Source organism: Leptodactylus fuscus, chromosome 2 (assembly GCF_031893055.1).
Source record: "Leptodactylus fuscus isolate aLepFus1 chromosome 2, aLepFus1.hap2, whole genome shotgun sequence".
Taxonomy (NCBI): Eukaryota; Metazoa; Chordata; class Amphibia; order Anura; family Leptodactylidae; genus Leptodactylus; species Leptodactylus fuscus.
The window spans coordinates 26,385,821-26,411,765 of record NC_134266.1 but is presented as its reverse complement, the minus strand read 5'-3'; the positions used below and the strand labels follow the sequence as shown (position 1 = coordinate 26,411,765).

The following is a 25,945-nucleotide window of genomic DNA, read 5'->3' as shown; positions in this document are numbered from 1 at the left end:
TTTTTCCACGTATCATCTCAGCATGTTTTATTATAACATCACATAAAATAGGAGGTTACAGGTTGGATCGGTTTCTAGATAAACATACTGCAGTGAAGCGCTCAGCGATTGTGTCTAGTAAACTATAAATAGTTAGACCCTTTGTACATGCACCCTATATATAATATATTCTCAGTTTCCTGATAAATCATTCTATCCTTTTGTTTCCAGATAAAGTTTTGTTATTATATTTCATTCCCCTAGTGGTGAGAGGTAGGTACTACGAGTCGTCTGCCCCCGCCTTCTTCTTCTGGAATTTTCTGAATTGAGATTGTATTGCCACAGCTGCTCGCTCTGTTTCTGGGGCGTCCATGTCAATATCGAAATCCTCCTGCACCTTCTTCTGGTCATCTGTTAAGGAATGAGAAACAAGAAGTCATAATGTCCAGGTTATACCAGTAGGGTCCACATCACTATATACAAGACTATATACCAGCTGTACATATATAATTATATACAGGAGGTTATACCAGTACGGCCCATATATGAGATTCTCTTCCCATCTTCACTGAATAAGAGCAATGACTTTCACAGAACATGAAAGTCACATTATACAGCATAAGAACGTCTGCGGCAGAATGTCAGCGAAGTGGAAGTGACAAGAAGGGACATTTAGAGATAAAAAGACAGAAGACAAAACATTTCACTGGCAGAAAATTAAAAGTCAAAACTATTATCAATATTCCTGCAGGCGGCCATGTATAAAGATAAGACCGAGAGCGGAGGGAGGGACAGCACCAATATGGAGGCCGATCATCATGTGCTCAACTTCTGGGTCTGGGGGGACTGAAATCATCTGGAGGAGGGGGGGTAGAGTGACAAGTCTGAGGGACAGGAGTAAGAGGAAAAAGGAGGAGGAGGAGTGACAAGTCCAAGGGGAGGGAGAAGGAAGGAAGGAAGGGTGACAAGTCTGAGGGACAGGAAGGAGGAGAAGGAGGAAGTGACGGTCTAAGGGAAGGAGGAGGAGTGACAAGTCCTAGGAGCGGGAGAAGGAGGGAAGGGTGACAAGTCTGAGGGAGAGGAAGAAGGAGTGACAAGCCCTAAGTGCTGGTGGAGGAAGACGGAGGAGGAAGAAGGAAAGGAGTGACAAGTCCAAGGGGAGGGAAAAGTAGGAAGGAAAGGTGACAAGTTTGAGGGGCAGGAAGAAGAAGTAATGACAAGTCCAGTGGGCAGTGTAGTGACAAGTCCGACTTCCAGTTGCCCAGTTGGTCTCAGCCCCATTAAAGCCCCTGTAATGCCGGGCTACACTAGCCAGTGATCCTTAAATTTCTTCCCACCACATTCTAAGAAAGCCGTTTTGTTTCTTGGAGATCCGGGGACATCTGATGAATTTCGTCCTCCACTTATTAGTTGCCACTTTTGCTTCCAGCAAATTATTCCGTTTCCTTTTTTTTTTTTTCCAGTGCGAGACAAAATGAACAATGACAGCACCAGAAAATATAAGACTTCGATCTTCCTTCCCTGAAGGATGATGGAGCGGAGAGGGAGGAGGAGGGGAAGCTTTACTGAAAGGCTTTGTTAAATTCCTTGAGAATCTCACCTGCTCCACAGCTCACTTCAAATCAGCAATTGTGGGAAGAGGAAAAAAAAAAAATTATGTTCCTGACGGGGAAGATTCTGCAAGAAGTGCCCTGGCAAAAACCAAGAAGGTTCTTTCTTGGAAGGAAAAAAATAGGCCATTAGCACAATGACAAGGACGATTATGCTGATGCCTCCTTACCTAAGGCTTAGAGCGGAGCGGCCAATATCTACAGTTATATAAATTATATTGAAGAAAAGAAAATATTCACTGGAATCCAAGATTAAATATTAAAAAAACAAAACAAAAACAAAAAACAATTCAGAAGGAACCAGATACTTACATTTAAAGGAATCTTTCACCACCTCCACCAATGCCAACTTTTTACATCCTTCAACAGGTTCTATGCCACCGATTCTGGCACAGTTAGAATTCCTCCCCTACCCCCACTGGTCATGGATAGAGATGAGCGAGTAGTACTCGATTGAGTAGGTATTCGATCGAATACTACGGTATTCGAAATACTCATACTCGAGCGAGTACCACTCGCTATTCGAATGTAAAAGTTCGATGCAGAACCAACATTGATTGGCCGAATGCTATACAGTCGGCCAATCAACCCTGGTTCTTCTCCTACCTTTAGAAGTCTTCTCCGTGCAGCGTCCCCGCGGCGTCTTCCGGCTCTTCATTCACTCTGCAAGGCATCAGGCCTGGGCAGAGCCGACTGCGCATGCCTGCTTGTAGTGCGGGCATGCGCATACGACTCTGCCCAGGCCCGATGCCTGGCAGAATGAATTCAGAGCCGGAAGATGCCGCGGGGACGCTGCAAGGAGAAGACTTCTCGGAGGATCCAGCCCGACCCTCACTCGTGGACTTGGTAAGTATAATTTGATCGAATGTTGCCTACCCCTGAAACGAGCATTTTCCCCCCATAGACTATAATAGGGTTCGATATTCGATTCGAGTAGTCGAATATTGAGGGGCTACTCGAAACGAATATCGAACCTTGAACATTTTACTGTTCGCTCATCTCTAGTCATGGATACAAATGCCAACTTTTTCTACATTTGTCTAAGCCTCTCCCTACCTGTAGGATTCATCCACCATCTCAGGACAGCTCACATATACAGAATCACAATGTTAAGTCCGGTCGTTTAAATTTTTTCCCGGGTTAGACTAAAGGGTTTGCTTTTTACAGAGACCACGCCACTGTTGTCCCTGGGCTGTGCCTGGTATTGCAGGACAGCGCCCCCTTACTTAAACAATGCTGAGCTGCAATAACAACCAGAAATAGACAAAAAGCTATGGACATAAGAGTGGCGCTAAGATATTTAAAGGGGTTTTTAAGAAAGTATTACTTACCCATAAAATTTCCTGGCCCTGCCACTCCCAGCTCTGCCCAGTTTTTCAGGAATGGCAAGAGTAACATTTTTAGTTCACAGGTGTAACCAATTTTTAGTAGGTTTAAAATTCACAAAAATTATAATCTTGATACAAACCGAAGAATCTATTTGGACATTATTGGGGAGTGATCAGACTACACGCAGTTCTGTATAATAATAAAGTCAATAGGTTTAATGTGCCAAAATCCAAAGGCAAATCCTATAATGTCCGCTACCATGAAGAGTGGCCCCATAACCATTGCAGAAAAAAAAAAAAAAAAAAAAAAAAAACACCACCTCTGTTCATGCAACGTGGGGCCTCAGACTAAAGAGGACCATGACTGAGGCAGTTATACCCTCACAAACACACACTCGGAGACCAAAGACCTTCATCTACAAACCAGATGGAGAGGAGATTCGAAACACATTATAGACTTTTCTTTCAGAACTCAAAAATGTCAGACATGGATCTGGACTGTAAGATGGTGGAGAGTTTTTTGCTTTTTCTAGAAGGTGGAGGATCAATCTCATCATCATACAAGTGATTGATGTCACATAAAAGTAATTCTAAAAGAAGAATCTGCGAGATTGATGAGACTCCTGGGAAATAACCAGAGCCTGCTTTATATAAATGATGATAAATGTGGCCGGGCCGGAATTCTGTCACTTTTTGGTTTTCTTGGTTTTTGTTTCCAATCTGTAGTTGTTGTAAATCCCCCAACTCTCAACATTGACGTTGTCTTACTTGAGGACAGGAAGTATTCCAATAACTAAGGCGCACCCACCTATCAAAATAGACAAATATGCGTCGGCCCATTCATAGATTCCTTTGTGCCCGGGATCTGCTTTGGAGAATGTGAAGAATTATTCTGTTCCCTGATGAAGATTTTGCTCGCCGGCTTTGTTTTTATACTGAGCAGTATATAGGGCTTACTGCCCACGTGGCCCATTACCCGCAAAATGGAGATGTACCTTCTATGTATACCCAGCAAATCTAACCCACCTGGGAGACATGGGACCCCAGCGGCATCACCCAAATCCCATTAAACCACAGAACTAATTTATCCCCTGCGTCCATCCCAAATTGTGTATGTCACAAAAACGGCCTCCTTGTTAACCCTGGCCAGTAGTGATGGAAGTGCTGAATGGATCAGGGATCAGGAATGAGTGGCAAGTACGATTCTCAGTATTCACCTCCACCAAGACGCCATGCCTCTGATGTATGGGCCCAGGACCAGGGAAGAAGGAAGTCCTAGGAGTGGTAAGTACCGAGAATTCTCCGGGCCTAATCTCTCCTTTCAAAACTAATAATCCAATCATATGGTGCCTAATTATTGTGTCATATGGATTGGAGACCGGGGGGGGGGGGGGGGGGGAATACAAAAAAAAAAAAAAAAAAATTTAACTTACCTTTCCCTTGGCTCCGGCACTCCAACACCCCACACACCAGGTTCCCACCAAGCCCCACAATGTCCCAGACCTATGGCAGCTGATACCTCAATAGTTACACCACTGGTCCCTGCCCCTCACCCCCACATGACAAAAATTCCTGTGTTCAGTAGTTTGTATATGGACATGATACTTATTACACAATAGACAATCCTTCCATCCTGTGTATCAGAGAATAAAATGCATCTTGGGTATCCAATGTTGCCCAAAATGGGTCACAGCTTGACACAGAGCTCCCTGCAAAAGCCCCTGAGCTGCAGGGAGCCGTGTGGACCGGCCCGCATGTTATCTTGACAAGCGGCCGCAATCTCTAGACAAAAATTCTATATACTCAATCCCCCCCCCCCCACTGACCTGCCCTTTAATAACATTATACTCTTATCTCTACACTTCTACTTAATCTGTTCCCACCACATGTAATGATAGAAATGAATGCAAAGATTTTCTCCTGACATATGAAAAATGGGACTGTGGGAAGATTATTACAGGCCGGAATAATAATAATCCTGCATATACGGCACTTTATAAATACAAGTGCAGAGATTTTATACCGCTCAGCAGTATCCAGGGCATGGAGGTTCATAGACAGGAGGGGAAAAAAAAAAAACCACACACTAAAATGTCATTTGTCCGGAGGTAAAGAGGACCCGTCACCACGTCTGAGAAGTCTGACATACCTCATTGGATCGGTCATCCTGTGCATTTTGGAGTTTATCGAAATCTGTTCAGCCATTCCAAAGATATAAGCCCTTTTAATGTTGATGTACTATCTACTAGCCAAGTGGGTGGGAACACTGTCCTCTAGGGGTGGAGTCTGTGCCATATGTCATGCAGTGTCCCCACCCACTTGGCTAGTAGAAGTACATCAACATTAAAAGGGCTTATATCTTTGGAATTGCTGAACAGATTTGGATAAACCAAAATTCTCCAGGTGACAGCACCTTTCAGTCAAGGTACCCATTCCTCCTATTTCAAGCAATTAACTACCTGTGCCATGGGCGTGATGAATGCTGCCTCCAATCACATTACCTGGGGGTCATGACGTGGACACAACCACCGGGTCCACCAAAACCATTCTGCCGGGGACCAGGTAAGTGAGTAATACTCCCTGGACCACCCCTTTAAATCAAGTCAGAAGACCCCAGACCTTACTCAGAACATCCAAAGTAAGCAAGTTTAACAACTTAGTACAAATGATTTCCAAATGTGCCTTCCGTTTTGTGTACGCAGCACCTACGTAGATCCATGTACAGTAGTGTGGTCCTGTGATTGCGTAACCTCACTTCAGCCAAGACTATTAGCAAGAAGGAATGACCATAGATGTACATGATCCCAAATTTTACAAGTTGTTCAAATTTTTAGGCAACAATCATGGAAAATTTTACCTAAAAGAGATGGGGGTGCAGGGCAGCTCAAGGGTGGGGCTTAAACCCCAGACATGGGACTCCATAGACTACATTTGTAGTCTATGGAGAGTCCTAGATCTGCACTGGAATGGAATATTTTTGACTAATTATTAAATATTCTCATTTTATTTTAGGTTTCCTTTTATGGACCTTCTATAGCAGTGATGGCGAACCTATGGCACGCGTGCCAGAGAGGGCACGCAGAGCCCTCCATGCTGGCACGCGTGCGGTCGCCCGGATCGCTCACCAACAGGGAATCCGGTACAGGATTCCCCGTTGATGAGCGATCACTGCCTTCAGTTGTATGTGCAAATGCACATACAGCTGAAAGCTGTCAGGGTAGGCCGCGGATCGCGCGACCGCGGCCTACACTGGCTGCAGAGTTTGACCTCTGCCCCGACGCGGGCGCGATGACGTCATCAGCGCCGCCAGTGACAAGAAGGTGGATGCCGGCGGCTCTTCAGGGGTGAGTATGAGAGTGGCTCACTGTGTATATGATGTTGGGGGGAGCACTTATAATACTTGGTGGGGTGTATGATACTGGGGGGAGTGTATAATACTGGGGGGAGTGTATAATACTGGGGGGGCTTATAATACTGGGGGGGCTTATAATACTGGGGGGTGTACTAAAGAGCATATAATACTGGGGGGGGCTATTTATAAGCACACAATACTGTGTGTGAATGCCACTGTGGAGCATATAATCCTGTGGGGGGGACACCTACTGCGGAGCATATAACACTGGGGGGCTACTGTGGTACTGTGGAGAATATAATATTGTGTGGTGGGCCCACTGCAGAGCATATAATACTGTCTGGGGTCCCCTCACTATTTATATCACACAGTATCTGTTTTATAGCAGACGTGATATTAGTACAGGATGTAAGAATATTACACGGTAACTATAAAACAGATCCTGTGCGATGTAAATAGTGAAAATTAATTGTTCAAAGTACCAAATGCCGAGACCTTTACATTTCAGTACAACGTTGTTTGTATTATTGAAAGCTCTGTAAAGCCCCACATGACTGTAATTTTTGGTCAGTAACTGTCCGCAATTGTGGATCCGCATAGTATTAAGTCTATATTGTCGTGTTGGCACTCCGCGAAAATTTTGTGGGTTTTGGGTTGCAGTTTGGGCACTCGGTCTCTAAAAGGTTCGCCATCACTGTTCTATAGGGTGGTTATGGACAACTTTAAGGTGTCGGAACATCTGACGAAATGGCAGGGGGGTCTTGGGATTAAATGGTCAGGGCTGTAATTGACCCATCATGTCAAAGTCTGGGCGGACACTGTCCAAACAAACCGAAGATGTGAAGGGATCACATGGAAGAAGTTGTGTTTACTTAGGTTGATTGAGAATCTCTTCTCTATTTCAAGAAGAAATGTCTTGGTCAGCAGCAGCGACACATCAGATAATGAGTTGTAAAGGGCACCCAAGACCCCCGTCCAATGGGCTGAGTACTCTGCTGCCTAGTATCTGCTTGGTGGCCAAAAAAGTTAGTGCAGGCAGTCACAGAAAACCTATGGGTTCTGTAAAACTCACTGCACTATGGCAACAGTTAGCAACCTGTGAGTTGTGACCCCTTTGGTAGTCAAACTATCCTATCACAGGGGTCACCTAGGACCATTAGAACACATTTCCGAATGTCTTAGAAACAGACACTGCTCCTCCATCCAGGGCTGGCGTTAAGGCCGATGACCAGATCCCGGGAGCCTCACAGCTGTATCAGTGTACTGTGCTATCCATTCCAATACTGTTTAATTCTAAGACAGAGCACGGAGCTGAAAGATCCCTGCTCTACCATAGAGAACCGCCGATAGCGCACAGGAGGCGTGATGATGGCACAGCATTGTGCCACTACTACAGGGAGAGTCTGCGGCTGCTCCGCTCATCGTGTGAGCACGGTCAGGCAAATACAAGACTTATTGTCTGATGAGGGAAAGGAATCACCTGTTAAGGGAGCAAATATTTATAGGAGGGGGGCTATTAAATATAAAGGGGGCTAGCATTTATAATTTGGGAACTGTTTTATATAACGTGCTCATATAATACTGCTACACAGCTCACAAACATTTGGTGCAATATCACTATAGAACACCAAAATACTGCCATACAATTCCCAAGTGACAGTGAAATAATGCCGCTATTGAGTGCTGCATTGCCCAAATCAAGAGAATTCTGCGCAATACTACCAAAAAGCTTCAAAATACTGCCATACAGTGTCAAAACAATTTATTGTATACCACAATCACCAGTGTGCATGTGCTATACATTACTACATGCTTTGTTTTTATAATACCGCCAAACCACACCCAAATATTAGTGCATTCAGTGCTATAGTGCCCAAATGCATAGCACTTAGTGCTATGCCATCAAAGAGTACCCAAATAATACTGCCAAATTGTTATGAAAAGTCTATAGTATGCAATGTGTGAATAAAGAATACCGCCACACAACATCTAACTGAAATAGTGACAAACAGGTCAGGTTTCTACAGCATCTCCTGATATGACCTCTGTCCCCAATAGATTGTAGTGTCCACAGGGGTTATCCACCAGGTGTATAGCATACACGTCCTGGGCACACCGCCCTGCAGATCCCTCTCTTCTACCACCTGTTTGTGTACATATCAATTATGACAGTTCTCTAGTTCTGGATTACATGAAACCTATCCAGCTGCGGTAACCAGACACCGCACTCCCCGCCGCGCTCCAGCTTTTCATCCCCATTTGAATAGATTTGCATGGAAACATAAAAACCATCTCTGAAGCAACAGATCGAGCAAACAAGTCCGCATGTCAGCTGGAGCGCAGTACACTAGAGACAGGCTGGTGTGGCAGGAGGACTTACAAAGGGGACCTGTGAAACCGGATCTGAAGGCCTGATGGGTAACCCCTGATATACATATAATGCACACATAGATCTGGGTCCCAGAAAAGATGAGTCATTAACCCCAAATAATCCAACAAAAATAACCTATACTAAATCCTAGTCCTGTGTGATTACTACAACATGGCAGATCCACAGGGTATAGTAGTATACAAGATAAGTAATGTATATGCACAGTGACTGCACCAGCAGAATAGTGAGTGCAGCTCTGGAGTATAATACAGGATGTAACTCAGGATCAGTACAGGATAAGTAATGTAATGTATGTACACAGTGACTGTACCAGCAGAATAGTGAGCGCAGCTCTGGAGTATAATACAGGATGGAACTCAGGATCAGTACAGGATAAGTAATGTAATGTATATGCACAGTGACTGCACCAGCAGAATAGTGAGCGCAGCTCTGGAGTATAATACAGGATGGAACTCAGGATCAGTACAGGATAAGTAATGTAATGTATGTACATAGTGACTGCACCAGCAGAATAGTGAGCGCAGCTCTGGAGTATAATACAGGATGGAACTCAGGATCAGTACAGGAAAACGCTGGGTTCACATCAGCGTTCGGCACTCCGTATTAGGTTTCCGTCTTCTGCCGGCAGAAGATGGAAACCTAGGGGCCACACGGTGGCTCAGTGGTTAGCACTGCAGCCTTGCCAATCCCGCCAAGGACAAAAAACCATCTGCAAGGAGTTTGTATGTTCTCCCCGTGTTTGCATGGATTTCCATCCCATATTCCAAAAAAGACATACTGATAGGGAAAAAATGTACATTGTGAGCTCTATGTGGGGCTCACAATCTACATTTAAAAAAAAAAAAAAAAAAAGAAGATGGAAACCTGTCCTGCAGAGTCTGGCCGTGAGCGCCAGTGAGCGTTTTGAGCTCTCTGCGGCGAAGCTGTTTTTTTTTTTTTTTTAAACCAGACACAGAGTACTGCATGTCCGACTGTGTCCGGTTAAAAAAACGGTTTCGCCGCAGAGGGCATAAAACGCTCACCAGCGCTCACGGCCGGACACTTAAAACCCATTCAAATGAATGGGTTTGAAAGATGCCAGCAGGTTTCTGTCTCCTGCCCAGTTTTGTGCAGGAAACGGAAACCTGCAGAACGGAGCCCCGGGCACAGATGTGAACAAGCCCATAAGTAATGTATGTACACAGTGACTGTACCAGCAGAATAGTGAGCGCAGCTCTGGAGTATAATACAGGATGTAACTCAGGATCAGTCCAGGATAAGTAATGTAATGTATGTACACAGTGATTGTACCAGCAGAATAGTGAGCGCAGCTCTGGAGTATAATACAGGATGTAACTCAGGATCAGTCCAGGATAAGTAATGTAATGTATGTACACAGTGATTGTACCAGCAGAATAGTGAGTGCAGCTCTGGAGTATAATACAGGATGTAACTCAGGATCAGTCCAGGATAAGTAATGTAATGTATGTACATAGTGACTGTACCAGCAGCGTAGTGAGCGCAGCTCTGGAGTATAATACAGGAATACAGGATATGTAATGTATTATTTTCTATATCTGGATGAAGTAAATTAATGCAGCCATTCTGGGCAGATGTAATAACCAGTCTTTGCACATTGTGAGAACAGTCTTTCATCTACCCACGGAGAAGGTAAATGTAACCTTGCGCTATGTTAACCGCCTGCGATGTAAATATTACGGGGAGGAATCTGGAGTTAAATAGAAGGAATTATAAATCCAATCAATAGATTCTTGAAGGAGCTGTACTGGTGATTCACGAGGACTGGGGCGACCTTCTCAGCTCCTCATTTACCTGCACGGTCTACGTGCCTAAGAGCTGGAAGAATCGATAGCCTGTGGGACTCCGCGGCCGCCTGTTGGGTTCTGCTGCATATTACAGAGAGTCTATAACTGAGGAAACTGCAAACATTCACTGGTGATGGAGGAAAGCTAATTTGCTTCCAATTCACACTCCGCTACAGTAACTTAGAATAGGAATATTCTGGCAGCCTATACCCCCCTCCCTCATACTGTAGCCTGTATTCTACCTGGTAACCACATGTCCTCCTGTCTCTGTGACCATAATGGGGGTACAGGTCAGTACACATGGAGGGGGGGAGGGGGGGTATAAGAGTGCAACTGCCCCTTCCAACTTCTTCTGTACCTTTCAGATACAGTAGTACCCCACAGGTAATAGCCCCCTCCTCCCCCAATTACACATACAATCCAACCCTGTGAGACCCCTGTCAAAGCACAGTGTGACCCCATTATACGTGAACTGTGCGGCTCAGTCAGAAATGCAGGCGTGTCCCTATTATATGTACTGTATGACTCACGGTAGGAGAGTATTGCAAATTGCAATACTGATGTGAACCTGGTCTTAGTCATGAACACACTGTGTAACTATATTCTACACGTACTGTATGGCTCAGTTTTAAAACACCCTGTGACCCCATCATATCACCAAATAGTGATATTCCCCTACTAGGCACACACCAGCGTTGCGCGATGGTGTGCCGTCGTGCCGACGTCTACTGGTTCACATCTTTGTATGCAAACATTGACAAAACATCTTCAGACAGAAGCTATGGTTGAAAGTTAAAGCTTGACTTTCGTTTTGCCATTGCAGCACCGCTATAGAGGTCATGTTTATGCAAGGCATGCCTGATGCTTTTCATGAATACAGTAAATAAAAGGCACAAGTAACTCTGCAGTAATCTGAAGGGCTGAATTTTTAGGGGTTTTTAGCCATAATTCAAAGGAGTACTCTTCCGTCAAGCTAAGTTTTTACCACAGTTGTTTCTGTCTACAGAAGTTTTGTTAGTCTTTTTATACTTCTAATTAGAAGTCATCACAGAACCAGCAGATCTTGACATATCAACTCGAGTCATAGACCTCTACTAGATGTGGACCAAGCAATCAGTCCCCTTTGGAATAGTCTGGAATGACATATTGCAACCCTAAAACCAGACAAACGTGAAGAACTGCACAAGTAATAAAGTATAGCAACAGTAATATAGCCATTTTAAGGCGGGGGGGGGGGGGGGGTAGTTACCAATGATGGAAAGAAGAGTTAGAGGACTTATTACCACCTCCATCTCTCTTGCATTATTCAATAGGCCCTGCTGCACTGATTCCAGTACAGTTGGACTTTCTTCTCCAACCTTCACTGCTCCTGAGCAATAAGTGCAGTTAGATAGGTGGGCGGTCCTGGAATGGAGGAGATAGACTGAGACCGCCCACCAAAACTGTAGAGCGCATAATTATGTTTAAAACAACAAATGATTGCTCGGGAACAATGCCTGAATCAGTGGAGCAGCGCCTATTGAAGCTTGCTAAGAATTGGAGATTGTGACGTTGATGAAAGACCCCCTTAAAATAGACTATTCAAAAATTTGGGTATTCTATGTTTTTCCATGCTTTGTATACTGTATTTATATCAGCTTGCCCCATTCATGTCTGGTACTGCAACTCCAGTGAATACCTGCAATACCAGGAACAGCCTGTAGACCCTAGTGGCGTAGTTTTAATCTCAAACACTGCTTGAATTAATCGAAAGTGGAGAATCCCTTTAATGAAAAGTAGTTACATGAAAGAATAATGTCATTTCCTTCGGCTCTTAGAAGTTCTATAAGGAAATCAAAGTCTATTCAGCCGCATCTGAGACTGTTAAGTGACAGTCAGATAATGAATCTTTTTTGGAAATTAACATAATTCACTTGAGACATTTACAGTTTGGCGTATGGTATACGGATGTCGGGATCACTATAAATATTAGCTTTCAAGTTTACATAATGGGATAATAAAACTTTTCATCTCTAGGAAAGGTGCAGGTTGAAAAGAACAATGGGGGGGGGGGTGAATATTAATCCGGCGCAGCACGCCATTGCTTTACTCTCCGCGCACGTCCTCCGTGGTCGTGTCGCTGCCGGTGTAGCTCCTTCAGCGCTGCCAAATTCATAATTATTTAACCATCGTCTCTGCAAGATTACTTACTCAAGCAGCAGCTTTGTCTTGCATTGATTCCTGCAACGGCTAACCGGGCGCCGCGCCAGCTCATTTCTCTGCTTGATCCCGCTCTTGGCAGCTCGTCTGATTCAGCAATTACATAGGTCTTAAAGGGCTGCTCCTCTCCTATACTATGTGACCCCCACACCGAGGCGTTACTTACTGTAAGCAGTGCCTGCGGATCATGGAGGAGTCACGTACTAGGAATAGGGTCATGGTTCGCCCGACTACAGTATTTGCGATTTGGATTTTTAGTGGACAAAAAGACTCAAAAAAAATTAGGTTTACCAGACGTTTGGTTGAGATGGACGAACCTTGCCAGATTTCAGGAATATTTGAGGTTCGCCTTCCTGTTTAAGTGTCATGGTTATAATTTGGGGTCACATCAGAATCCCAGGGGAGGTGCAGAAAAACTCCGCAGGTCCTCTGGGGTTGTCCTTCAACCCCCTCGGTGACATCATTGGCCCGGGGAACATCCAAGGCCTGAGAATGGGTCACAATGCAGGAAAGACCAATGGTTTTAACCTTTTAATGACCAGAGCAGATCATCATTCACAGTCAGGTTATCATAGAAGACACCTTACCATTATCACCAGATTTCTTGTCCTTTACACTTGCAGCTCCAGAACTTTGTCTCTAGATTTTGGGGGAAAAAAAAATAAAATTAATTATCGAGGTTATGGACTCGAAGCAAAGGGTTAATGTAGACAAAGAGAAAATTAGATCTGTTATGCTAATCCAAAAACCATTTCTTTATGTGGATCCCCCCACACTCTTCTAATCCAATTGTATAGTCCTCTCTGGTAGGGTATCCCAATGGCCATCACCTGCCCATCTCCAGTGATCCTCTTAGATGAGAGTCTAGTTGGGCCAAAAGGCGGTCTATTGGAGTTCCAACATTTAGCAACCCCAGCAATCCAGCCATGGTCTCCACTTCTGCACACAGTACTCAAGCGGATGGCTCCATACACTGGCCGTTTCTGGTTACTGCAGTCCTACCCCCATTGCATTACAAAGACAGGGTGGGTCTCAGGCCGTTTCTTCCCCGCCACCAGTGGTCTCCAGAAGAGGAGCCTAGGGCAAAATCCCTAGGCCCTGCACGGTTAGCCCCAATACCACAAGTACTGGCCACATAGTGCCCGCTATGGGGCTACAGGCCAAAGTCACAAATCTCTAGAACAGACCAGAAAGCTCCCAGTAAAAGTTGCAGGGCCAACAGCTAGAGCGATAGAGCCCGACAAAGCCACAGAATTCCCAATAGCAAGATTTAAGGATCCAGTGTACGTGTCACAGCTCCCAGTGCCACCCACCACAGACAAAGCCCCATAAAGTTGTGGACTGGTTTTGGAACAAATTTTACTGTCATAACCAGCGCCATATTCCGCTGTATGAACAAGCCCTATCAGATATGCTATTGCTATTTATTCAGTTTCCTATTACACCACATTATTGGCCACATGTTGCAGAAACACATCAGGCCTCCCATTGTATGGAACGTAGAAGCCTGAGGGGCCCTGATCCAGGTGCAGGAGTGTGGGGGGGAGCCTCTGCCCACCAGGGGGCAGTTCTCTGACTGTGGGTAGAGACGCTGCTTCCAATTACCAGAAGTACTGTCCATGGGGTGACATTACAGAGAGACGGCTGTGCTCGAGGACGCCGCTGCCAGCCACATAAATGTTTAATAGGGTGATTTAACGCAGTTTGGGGCGCACATAGTTATACAAGCGAATCCGGATTTATAGATTCAATGCTGGACGTTAATGAGCCATCTATTGTGTAGGAAAGCAGATTAACCAATGAATAGGGCTGCGTTTACCATTCCTGTAGGCACCCAGCTTTCTCGGGCTCCTGTAAGGCTATGCCAACTTGCTATGCCAGTATAATGGATGTATAACACACTGCACCAACTTGTTTTAAGGGGTATTCCCATCTTATCACTATAATATGCCATATCTGATTTTTTTTTTTTTTTTTTTTTTTTGGGGGGGGGGGGGGGAGGGGTGTTATCAGACCCCTGGGATCTCCAATGATCCCAAGAATACTATGGCTGCTGCAAAGGTTTAGCCAACTCGCCAAAGAGCCCTCTTAACTTGTCCTAAACAAAGTCTATGCTTGGACCCCGACCTAGCTAGTGGTATATTTTGGCAGGCCCCTCTCAGGGTCTAGGGCCCAGTAGTGACTGCTTATCGTGCACCCCCACATAAGTATTATGGGCTATGAAGCAAGACAAGGGAGCAATTTGCAGTACAGCTGTATACCATCTATATACCGGGTGGCTCATTGGCCACTTTTAGTCTATCTTCTATCTAAGTGATGGAAGCCTCTAGAATTCTGCTAGAACAGAAGCAATGAATGTAAATGAAGATCCCATCAAGATTCGGCATCAATCACGGCATGAAGCCTGGCGCGGGGTGCTTTACTCTGTGTGCGGCCATGTTCTGCGCCGGAGACCTCGCTGTCTTTATAGCTGTCACATTGTGTTCTACGGCCCGCGTCCTCCTGTGCGAGCAGCGATTGAGTGACAGCAGGATACGGCTCGGGTAATTTTGATACAAAGCCTCCATACTTTCAGACTAGACGTCTATGGCGGTGATAGATCTCCGGGAATCCATGCTGTTAGACAATTTAGTATCATTGTAGTGCTGAGTGACTGTGGCAAACGGGAACAAACTCTTCTAAGTTATCATAAAGAAGAGATATATTATGGACATGACGGGGACTCGTGTCTGCAGCGGATTTACGTGCACCGTTATGGTAGTGGTGCAAAACTGCAGCACGCTGATATACCATTACTATCGTATTGTGCACTTATTCTCGCAGGTAAGGGGAGCCATTACTTATCTGAAATAAGATGCCCCCTATTGGGAAGGCGATGGGCAGGTCTTGCTTTATATGTCCGTGTATTTCGCGGTTGAGTCGGCCACAGAATCTGCGGCATGGGGCTCAAGCCAATTAACCCCACTATGTCTGAGGTTATGCCATGGTGGCGACGGATTCCACAGGACTGGTATTTGGAGACGTTCCTTTGTGTACCTGCCCCAAGGGGCCACCTTGCCAAGCTGGGGGTGCCCCTCCTTCAACATAGATCGGTGGGGGCCTTCCGAGGAGAAAGTGTTGTGGTCAGTAGGGGATTGACAACCACAAGACCTTACCCTCCTCACACGCAATGTCGAAGTTTGTTTCTATCTCCACCAAGGTCATACGCAAGGTCAAGCTTTGAGAATTATATAATCTGACATTTTGGATAACAAAGTGTAGCAGAGCTTCATCTGTCATGTGTTGGGAGGAAGTCGCTGCACTACACCATTGTTACAGACATCTTGTCATCTATGATAGTCCTTTAGCTGCCGGCACTCCAAGGGGCAAAAAACCCCCAGAGCACGTTCAGTTATGTCATGACGTATTATCGGCAGCACCGCCCAGGACTATAGACATGACTGGCGCCATCACCAGGTACACCTGAGCATATGCCACAGCCCACTGGATCTGATGGACCCTGGTCACAAGTGCAAGGCTCGTCCAGACCTCGTTGAGGGCAAATTTTGCGCACTGCAGCCAAAAAGCGCCGTGAAGAGACCACGATGCATTTCAGCAGCAGTGTATCCTAGGGTGTTTCACACAAAGTTCTGCAGAGTGTTCCCTCTATGAATCCCCCCCCCACCTTGTACACCCAGGGGTGAACCTGGGCTTTCTGCCGCCTGAAGCGGCGTCAGAAAGCCGCGCCCCCCCCCCGGAGGAGGGGCAGAGCTTAGGGGCGGGGTCGCAAGAAAGGGGTGTGGCCGAGTAGAGCGAGCGGCGTTCGCAGGCAGGGAGAGGACCTGCTCTCTGCCTGAGTGTGAGGGGCGGCCGCTGGAGCAGCGCTGCGTCCAGTAGGGCCGCCCCAATACACCGCTCGCTTCCTGTGTCGGGCTGCAGACACGGTGACGCTAAGCCAGTCCAGGACAGCTTGTCCTGGACTGGCTTAGGTCAGCAAAGATGCCGCCCTCCCGAGGTCCTGGCATAGCGCCGCCTGAAGCGGTCGTTTCAGGTCGCATCATGGGAGGTGCGGCGCTGTGTATACCCCTTTATGGAAACCACCAGAGTTTTTGAAATCGCAGCATTTCCGCTATGGATATCGTTTTGCAATCTGTCGATGGGATTAGCCAAAGTTTCATACACTTTGCAGGTACTGTAACACACCGCAGCCAAATTGCGGCATTTACACTACTTGAATGCACTGAAATACGGCAATGTAGCAACATTTTGGAGCATTTTACGCCAAAGTCTAGTTCGAACTAAAACAGTAAATCTGCCCCATTGACCTGATGCGACGTCTTCGTCATTCTGGATATTGATTATATAATAAACCCTATTAAGGTTTCCATAAAAACCTGATTGCAGACTTCACCTACAGAACACATTGAGCTCTGCTACATCTATGGAGAACATAACAAATAAGACTGGCCATCACAGTCACTGAGGACATACAAGGAAAATGTTATTTCAAGGTTACATTTATCATAAGATCCTGCAGGGGGGGGGTTGTGCGGTGCATTAGGAGCGGTGGCACACGGTGCGAGGCATTACATACTAGTCATATAAAGCTTTTAAGGTTTTGTTAGGTTTATCAAGTGGTTGGTAGGATAATGTACGAGTCACAAGATGGATCTCCCTCCTGACATGTTTATATATACATAGGTGCATTAGTGTCTGACGGGGAAGAGTCTGCTGCTCCATGATGGAGACCCCCCAGCACACCAATAGAGACCGTACATGTAAGTGTATGCCCGGGGGCAGGGGGAGTAGAGGAGAGGGGCTGGGGGCTTCATGTGCCAACAAGTCACTCTGCCTCGATCAGGGTGAGAAGAAAATGGGAAACTGGACCTTTGCCCCGGGTGGAAGAAAAAAACAAAAAAAAACAAAACACGACTCTTGTGGAACCAGAAGACCACCAGTCCTATAACTTCAGAGTCATCATTACGTCTGTGCAGGCTTCTTAAAGGGGTTGTCCAGGATAACAAGAAGTACTACTCCTCGTCCCCCTCCCCCCATGGGTGGTGAGAGGGAGAATGTCAGAAGAAGTCTCCAGTCTGCTGTTCTTTTGTAGTCTCCAGGCTCTCTGCTATAGAACTTCTTAGGTGGAGGACCTGATCACTTGTGGTCATGTGACTACAGGGCCTTCACTATCCTGCTGAACTTATTACCATGTGCTGAGGCCTCACCAGTCAGATCGCACTGAGAAGCAGTGATAATAGTATACAGCAAGCGCCCCCTAGTGGTGACTACAGACAAGCAGAATTGCAGCTACATTCAGACTACAGACCCTTAAATGAATTGGGAAACATCTACTCTCCGGCATCTCTGCTTGTAGTCAGTGAATGGGAACATTCTACTTTATATCCATAGACCAAAACCTTCTTGCAGCTGAGACTTTGTTACAATATCATCCAGCGTAGACAATCCCATGTGCTAAATACATTATCAGCCCAAATCCCCATCCTGTTCTGATACTTTGTTACATTGTATCAGTGCGGACAAACATATCAGCATGAAATCCTTGCAGCCCAGCTCACAGAGTGTTGTATAAACTGAATACACTACAGTGGTCTGCTCATCCAGATCTTCCTGATACATAGGGATTATGCTGCAGTCTAAGCAGAAGATAATCCATATCCAGCCCTGTGTATACGGCTGCCACTTATGGGGCCCTGGTTGGTCATGTAATTGCTATACTAAAAAGCTAAATATTTGGCCAAGATCCTCTCCTTTAAGTCCACTAGATGTGATAAATATTTGCCTTCCTCTAAGAATAGTGACGTTCAATAGATGTGCCTTGTAGAGTATTATTACCTATAGGCAAGTCTTGGGGTGTTACCATATCCCCTCCTTCTATTCCTTCATTCACCGCTACTCCGGAGTCTGAACTGACAACATAAAAGCTAATTTGTAAGGAAAAATAAAAATCTGTTTTGTGTATACAGCTCCAGTGCAGTCCTATGTGGCTCCATGGTAGGGCGGAGCCAACACAAGACTGACCCAAGGGCGGTGCCTACCTGTGACAGATCTGCCACACTGTACTCCATCCCCCCACCCCAATGTATCACACTCCTGTATTCCTCTGTCCTTATACGCCCCATAAATTGCCCCTTTCTCTATATACATAATTTTATGCCCTTAAATTGGCAAATTTCCAGAATTATTAGTGCAGAAATATAACCGTTATCCGGGCCCATTGACTCCTAATAATGTGCAGCTATTAGAGAATCGCTTCAGGATTTTATAGGCAACATGTAAAACTGTGTCCTGATGTGACCCGAGTCTCCAAGAGTGCCACATTATGTTATATACAGATTGAGGATTGTGCTGCACATATTCCCTATATCCAGGGTTAGATACTGCTATATGGCAGCATCTGATAATCCAGTCACTAGCATTAGGAACGTTCCTCCATACAGGTAGATAATATTCACTCTGCCTATATACAGGTCAGATGAGTATACACAGGCGCGTACAATATCTATACGCCTGTATCAGTATCAGTGCTGCCGTGTTACAGATACATTGAGGGTCCCTGCCTTATAGGAATGCCATGAACCCATCTCTATGGACCTGCCTGCTATATAGGATGTGGTGGACTAACAGATTAATACCCAATTCTAGCCACCACTAGGGGGAGCTCAGGAGCTCACTGCATACTGTTTTATTACTGAATTCAATATAGAGTCAGTATGCAGTGAGCTCCCCCTAGTAGTGACGGCAGACAGAATTTTATCATTTAGGTTAAGGTGGAAACACATTGCAGTTTTTTTCTGCAGACTTAGTTCCCATTATACCTCTATGGAAAATGCTAGCGAATCTGCAGATATAATGGAAATGCTACGACATACAAAAATACAACGGTTTTTGAAAAATCTGCAGTATTTCCGCCGTGGATATTTTTTTTTTTTTTACAATGTGTGGATGAGATTAACCAGAATCCCATCCACTTTGCAGATAACATGAAGCTTTTTTTTTTTCCCGCAATTTCAGCCGAAGGAGGTTTTCCAAGACTTCAAAAAACGTATAAGTGCGCAGGGAAGGTTATACCGGAAAAGAACCTTTCCCCACCTGCTCCATTTGTCGGTTCTGGTGATGCAGCAGTGAGGTCATTGGCTAAACTATTTGTCAGTCAATCACTGGCCTTAGTAGTCACAACTTAGTCATATGGGTCAGCCAGGACTATAACAGGTGCAGTAAAACTGATGTCACCGACAGTCGACAGCAAAGACGGTCAGGGAACAGGTACAGTATCAGGGTTCCTCGCAGATTCACCACTGACATTGTAAGCCATAAGCATTAAAGTCAATGAGAATTGTTTTATTTTTATTTTATTTATTTATTTATTTTTTAAATGATTTTAAAATCTACAAAAAAAAAAAAAATTCAACATGGTGGACACAACATACTCAGCACTGCTACATCTGTCATTTGTTCCCATCAAACTGAAAGATGTAATATAGAAATATAGTAATAGACTGAGCACACACCAAGGCATTGAGAGCCACGTCCGGAATCCATTAATCTAGTGACACGTCCTCATCACACGGGGACATGCGGGGGCTGTGGGCTCGTCTGATATTATACAGGTCCATTAATCAGGAGACGGCGGCGCTCATTATTATTGTCCTGACACTCATGTCATTATACCGCCGCCTGCTATTACCATCTAACATATGCTCCGCTATCAAGCGCCAAATCAGGTTACATGGACTCATCAAGGGAACGAGCGCGAGACCGGTGTCAGTAACGCTCCGTCACCTGGTTAGAAAGTGAAGTGCGGAAATTATTATTTTTTCCTTGTTTACACTATTGTGTTGAGGGGGGGAGGGGCGTGAGGAGGAACGGGACATTTCTGTAATATACTTTATTAACCTGTCCATCTTAATAGGAAACAGACTCTAAAGTTCCCATTATCAATGCTGTAACCCTCTGCATGGAGACCGTCCATAGCGTGTACTCCATGTAGTATGTAGAGCTGTAGCATTTACCGTGTGTGGGGGAGGGAAATGATCGCAACTCCGGTTCTATGCCACCTAGATTTTCAGCTTTTATTTGATGCCAAGATTGCAACTCTAGCTACAAAATGGAGACCGATAGCTCCAGGGTGTCCTGTGAATCCCATATAACAGTCAGGATGACGATGACAGTAACATGATATGGGAAGCAAGGGGCCCCCTGGAGGGCAGAAGGGGTTTGGGGAAGTCAGCAAGTAAGGTTATCGGTTTGCTGCAAGAGTATTTGTTGAGGGAACCACACAAGATGGTCACCTGGTGGTTCGGACAATGTCTGAACTAAAACTGCTATTATACTTTGGGGTCTCTTTAGCCCCCCCCCCCCCCCCCCCCCCATCTACATTCCAACCCCTCCATCACCCAGACACTGGGACTACCAGTCACTTTTTTGGGTTACTTGAGTACTATAAGTGCTGGACCCATGTGAAAAGTGAGCATGGCCAACATATTTAGTGCCAAAAGTGGGCAAGGAGATATGCCACAAAGGCGTGCTACGGCGATCGGTGATTAGCTTTGGCCGAAACACGTCACATTGCGCTGCGCGTTGTTCTCCAGGGATCCCCCCAGAGAAATGACATGTATGGGTTAAATATTATTGTAGGGTGACAACACAAAATACTTATCCTAGTCGAATTGGGGCGCCATCTATGGTCCGCTTGGGTAATACAAGTACAGCAGTGGCCCAGGGCAACCAGTTTGTTCAGCTTTTGTCAAGAGAAGGGTCAAAAAACGAAAGCCGCTTTGTGGTTGGTTGCTATGAGCAACAGAGTTATGACGCGGATCAAGTTGGTCTTTGCCATCTAAACTACAGCGTCTTGAAGTTATTGTATTATGGCTGTCACTTGTAGAGATTAAGACAGTTTATAACCTGGAAGACGACCACTTGTCATGGGCAACAACTTCTCTGTCTACAATAGCTCCAAAACTGAGGCCACCGTTTCCACTCCTCGATACAAGCCCATCCCATGATACTGCTCGACCCTCCACACCGAACCCAAACAGGAGATCTTACCTACTTACCTACGTTATATCACATTATTTCTGCTCCGAGTTTATAATTCATTATTTCAATCTTCCCTCGATGCCCCAAGTTTTCCAAAGCTCCCCTTGTACCCACCATTTTAAGTAGGTGCTCCTGAGTCACCTCCACAACATTCTGGAGAAACTCAAGAGTCCACCATCACCTCACAACTACAGCAAAGCTTCTTTACTAAACCCAGACATGTGCCCGCAGGGCCGGTGTCCACCCCCGACCATCTATAGGAATTGCAAAAAAAAACCCGCGGCAATGCGAGTTGTGCCATAAAGGGGCCCAATGACGCTCAGTCTCCCAAGGGCCCACACAAACCAGGAGCCAGGCCTGTACACCCAATTTGGGGATTCTGAATTAGTAGAGGGGGACCCTTGGTTCAGGGATTGTGTAGAGCAATTCCCATTCCAGCCAACACATTGAGTTGAGGTCAAGTCACAGCAGGTATAGCTTACAGTACATGCTGCGATTTCCAAAGAGCTAACAATTTTGGAAAGACCACCTCACGTACTTTTCTACAATGTGTAGATGGGATTTGCTAGAAATTTGCAGGGACTGTAAAGGGCGCCTTCTGCCACATGACGCCCCAGCTTAAAGATTGTGTTGCCTATGAGAGGGGGAGAACAATCGTCTGGTGATTCTCTCCCCCAGACCCCATAGTAGCTTTAGGATCAGTCGTTATGGATCTTGCTTGATCCTAATACAATCCAAAGGTTTCATCTAAGGGGGCATTTTATTGTAGGTTTCTGTGGTTAATAGGGGGTGTCTAGTTCTGAAAACCCATTTGCGAATATCAGATTGTAGTTACTTATCTATAGTCATCCCTAGAAGGAAGAAGACAGCTGTTATGGTGCCACCATAGGATTCATATATCATATTCCATGGAGAGCCAGTTGGGAAGTGGGGGAGAAATAAAAAAAAAAAAATGCATGTAATGCTTCATTTAACCAGCGGAGGCACTGCAGGGAAGAGGCTTGCTATGGCTTTGTTACAGCTGGAGGGTCACAGGTTGGTCATCATGGCTACAGTGAGCCTGTCCCATTCTGGAAGACCCAACACATCTATTGATTTCAATAAAGAGCATGCAACGCTTCCTTTGGCCTCTGGAGGTGCTGCAGGGAAATGAAGCACTTCCCGATACAAGTTGATCATTTGTGGGAAAAACTAATTTTTGAACTCATCTGACAAAGTGGACTACCCTTGTAGATCTCCATGGGCTCAGGAATTGGACACCTCTTTGGGAAGAGGATTGTTGGAAGGGGCAGTTTTGAATTGAGGGCTGACTCACATTGATTCTCCATCAGCTTGTAATACATCAGCGCAATCCTCACCGATCAATTCACTAGACAGGTGATAAAAACAGAGCGCTGACCTCAGCACAAACCTGCGGCGAGCGTTAATGAGGACGCCGTAACTACCGATAAAACTTTTTTGTTTGGACGGGTGAAGTTGTCATACATCATCCTGTCACCAGGTGGTTGTTTAGTCAAGAAAAGCAAAAAAAAACAGGAGGGAGCGCCCGGGGTGTGATGGATCGCTCTGGTATGGAAATGACATTCAAGCCTCGCAAAAAACTCTGACATTAATTGAAATTTATGGAAATATCCAGAATGGATTTGAATAGAGAAAAATCTAAATTCAAAACAAGGTTTGGATGGGAAATCCAAGAAAGATAAATGGCAGAGGATAAAAGTCATCACCGGGGGACAGACGAGGAGACGCAGAACAACACCGCACCCACAATGCACTGCTCAGCGTATTCTGTATCCTCCGACGGGGGAAAGATTGTCATTTTAATATCTGTGGAAATGTTTAGAAATCGACAAAATCAGAAGAAACCTTGGGGGGAAAGAGCTACAAGGCTCTGGTGTCCGGGATACCCCGAGTGTCCTGTACTGAGGGGTAACTATAAGTAATAGCCACAAGAAGGGGATTTATTTTTTTTACTGGTCTCATTGGAGTCCAGTATTTTTGACAAATCTTCCGGGCCTTGTGTCCTGGTTTCAACAGAGAGAGAGAGGAGTACAATGGTGAAGTGGAGGAGCCATCAGTTCCGAACTCCGCCATTGCACTGTCTGGGGCTTGGTAGACGCAGGTGCAATGTAATGACGTCATAGCACCTGCCGCGCCAAGCTAGGGCAAGATGACAGACGCCTGCTCCATGGGATGGGGGTGGGGGGGGGGCACAAAACAGCCATTAAAATGTGTAGGCAGGCACTAAAAAGGGAGCCTTATACTGTGCTGAGAAACACTAGGGGGGGCATTAAACTGTGCTGAGAAACACTAGGGGGGGGCATTAAACTGTGCTGAGAAACACTAGGGGGGGGGCATTAAACTGTGCTGAGAAACACTAGGGGGGGGGGGCATTATACCGTGCTGAGGAACCCTAAGGGGGGCATTATACCGTGCTGAGGAACACCAAGGGGGGCATTATTCTGTGTTGAGGAACACTAGGAGGGCATCATACTGTGCTGCGGAACACTAAGGAGGGGGGGGCATTTAGTGTTTGTGGGGGCACAATGGGACTAGGCAGATTGTGTCATTGTCCTGTACCCCAAATGTCAGCTGGGTCATTGTCTTGTAACCGAGTTTTCATGTATGTCTTCCTTCATCCTGTACCGCTAGTGTCAACATATCATCCTCTTGTAGCAGAAGTGTCCTCGTCGTGTACCCCTAGAGTGACATTCATTATGTACCCCAATTGTCAGCATGTCATTGTACAATGGTGTTATTGCCCTGTACCGCCATCCGTCCCCCCATATACCAATGGTTGGGGATGTCCTGTACCCCAAATGTCAGTGTTTTGTATTCCAAGTATCATAGTCTAAGTGTCCGCCTGTCCCATTACAGTGACATTTTCTGCCACCCCCATTGTCAGTGCATCACCGTCCTGTACCCCCATATCACTGTATATGTAATACAGGAGACTCCTCTGGATTTCAGCTCCGCAGGTTCCTCTCCAGCCATTACATTGAGCAGATACTACAGTTACTGTATTTTGTGTCCCCCACGGATAAAGTTCCATCAGCTGCAGACATATTGTGTAATATATATGTATATAATCTCAGTATACGGCAGCGCAGCCCCAGAAGTGTAATTGCTGCAGAAAATAAAGTCATTCATCTCCAGGGGCCCCTGTGGTATAATGAAATATCTATCCCGGGCTCCGCATTTCAGGCATCAATAGGAGACGTGTTACCTGGGGATGCAAATCAATACTGTGGAATATCTAGAGCGGCCGCTGTTTGTGCAGGATTTACACCGCGTGTCCTCATATAACATAGTTATGGAGCAAACATCAAATCTTATTCAACAGCAAATATCGGAATATCAGGTCTTCAACAAGTCCCACTATCGGAGACCAAGCTAGTTTTAACCAAAAGACCACACAAGCCATTAATATATATCAGATGCAGTAGAGCTGAGTTTGTCATTTGGTGCAATACATTGTAATATCCCCATATGGGGGCTGCAGGTCACACCGTCTGCATTGTCTAATGTCAAACAGGTAAGAAACACATTCAGCTCTGCTACATCTCTGTAGACATCCACCACCGCACAGGTAATTTCTGGCACCTGCAGAAATTTTTTTGCAGACATGCAATGCTGCAGACTTTTAGTAACACCATGCTGTTTTAGGAGAGGGAATCCTTGCTCGGCGGTCACTTACCTCACTCATGGTTGCTTGAGATGACAGTCCTTAGGTCTCCACCTGGGTTTTACACTGAAGGACGCGCGGCAAGAGCTGTTACAATCTACTAAGCTTTTTCTCTTAAAAGGGGCTACCCTGTGGCATCACAAGCCCAGTAAACCAATAAGAGTCCTGCAGCTAACAACCATTTAGTCCTGGCATTTTATGGCAAAGACTAAGGGGACACCTAGTGGTCAGATTTGGAATTACAACGGAAAGCTGCAATGTGTGGAGTAGAGCTGGAGAGAGTTGCATGTGGCATAGAGAGAGATGTAAAATAAGATATTATTGCATCCTGCAGGGGTATACATGGAACGTCAGGGGGTGGGCGCACAATAACATATTATATCCGCTGGCATGCTATGTGACAACCTCACGATATACATATAGCTTGTATAGATCCTATAGTATACCGTCATCACATACTGTATGGTATGGCAGAGGAAGCCAAATACTGCACCTATGTCCGGGTATAGCTTTGTGTGGCAGACTAAGGCTCCATATACATGACAATAGGGTCTGTAAG

General features: G+C 45.5%; 1 protein-coding gene across 1 annotated transcript; it reads right to left on the bottom strand.

Annotated features, from left to right (window-relative positions):
* On the bottom strand, positions 1 to 25,527 carry PCP4 (Purkinje cell protein 4). The gene is made up of 3 exons (XM_075262591.1): positions 25,399 to 25,527; positions 13,253 to 13,304; positions 1 to 390 (listed from the first exon to the last, which is right to left on the bottom strand). Exons 1-3 carry the CDS (start codon positions 25,405 to 25,407, stop codon positions 260 to 262), a joined length of 192 nt encoding a protein of 63 aa, XP_075118692.1. The 5' UTR covers positions 25,408 to 25,527; the 3' UTR covers positions 1 to 259.
* Between the last annotated feature and the right edge of the window lie 418 nt (positions 25,528 to 25,945).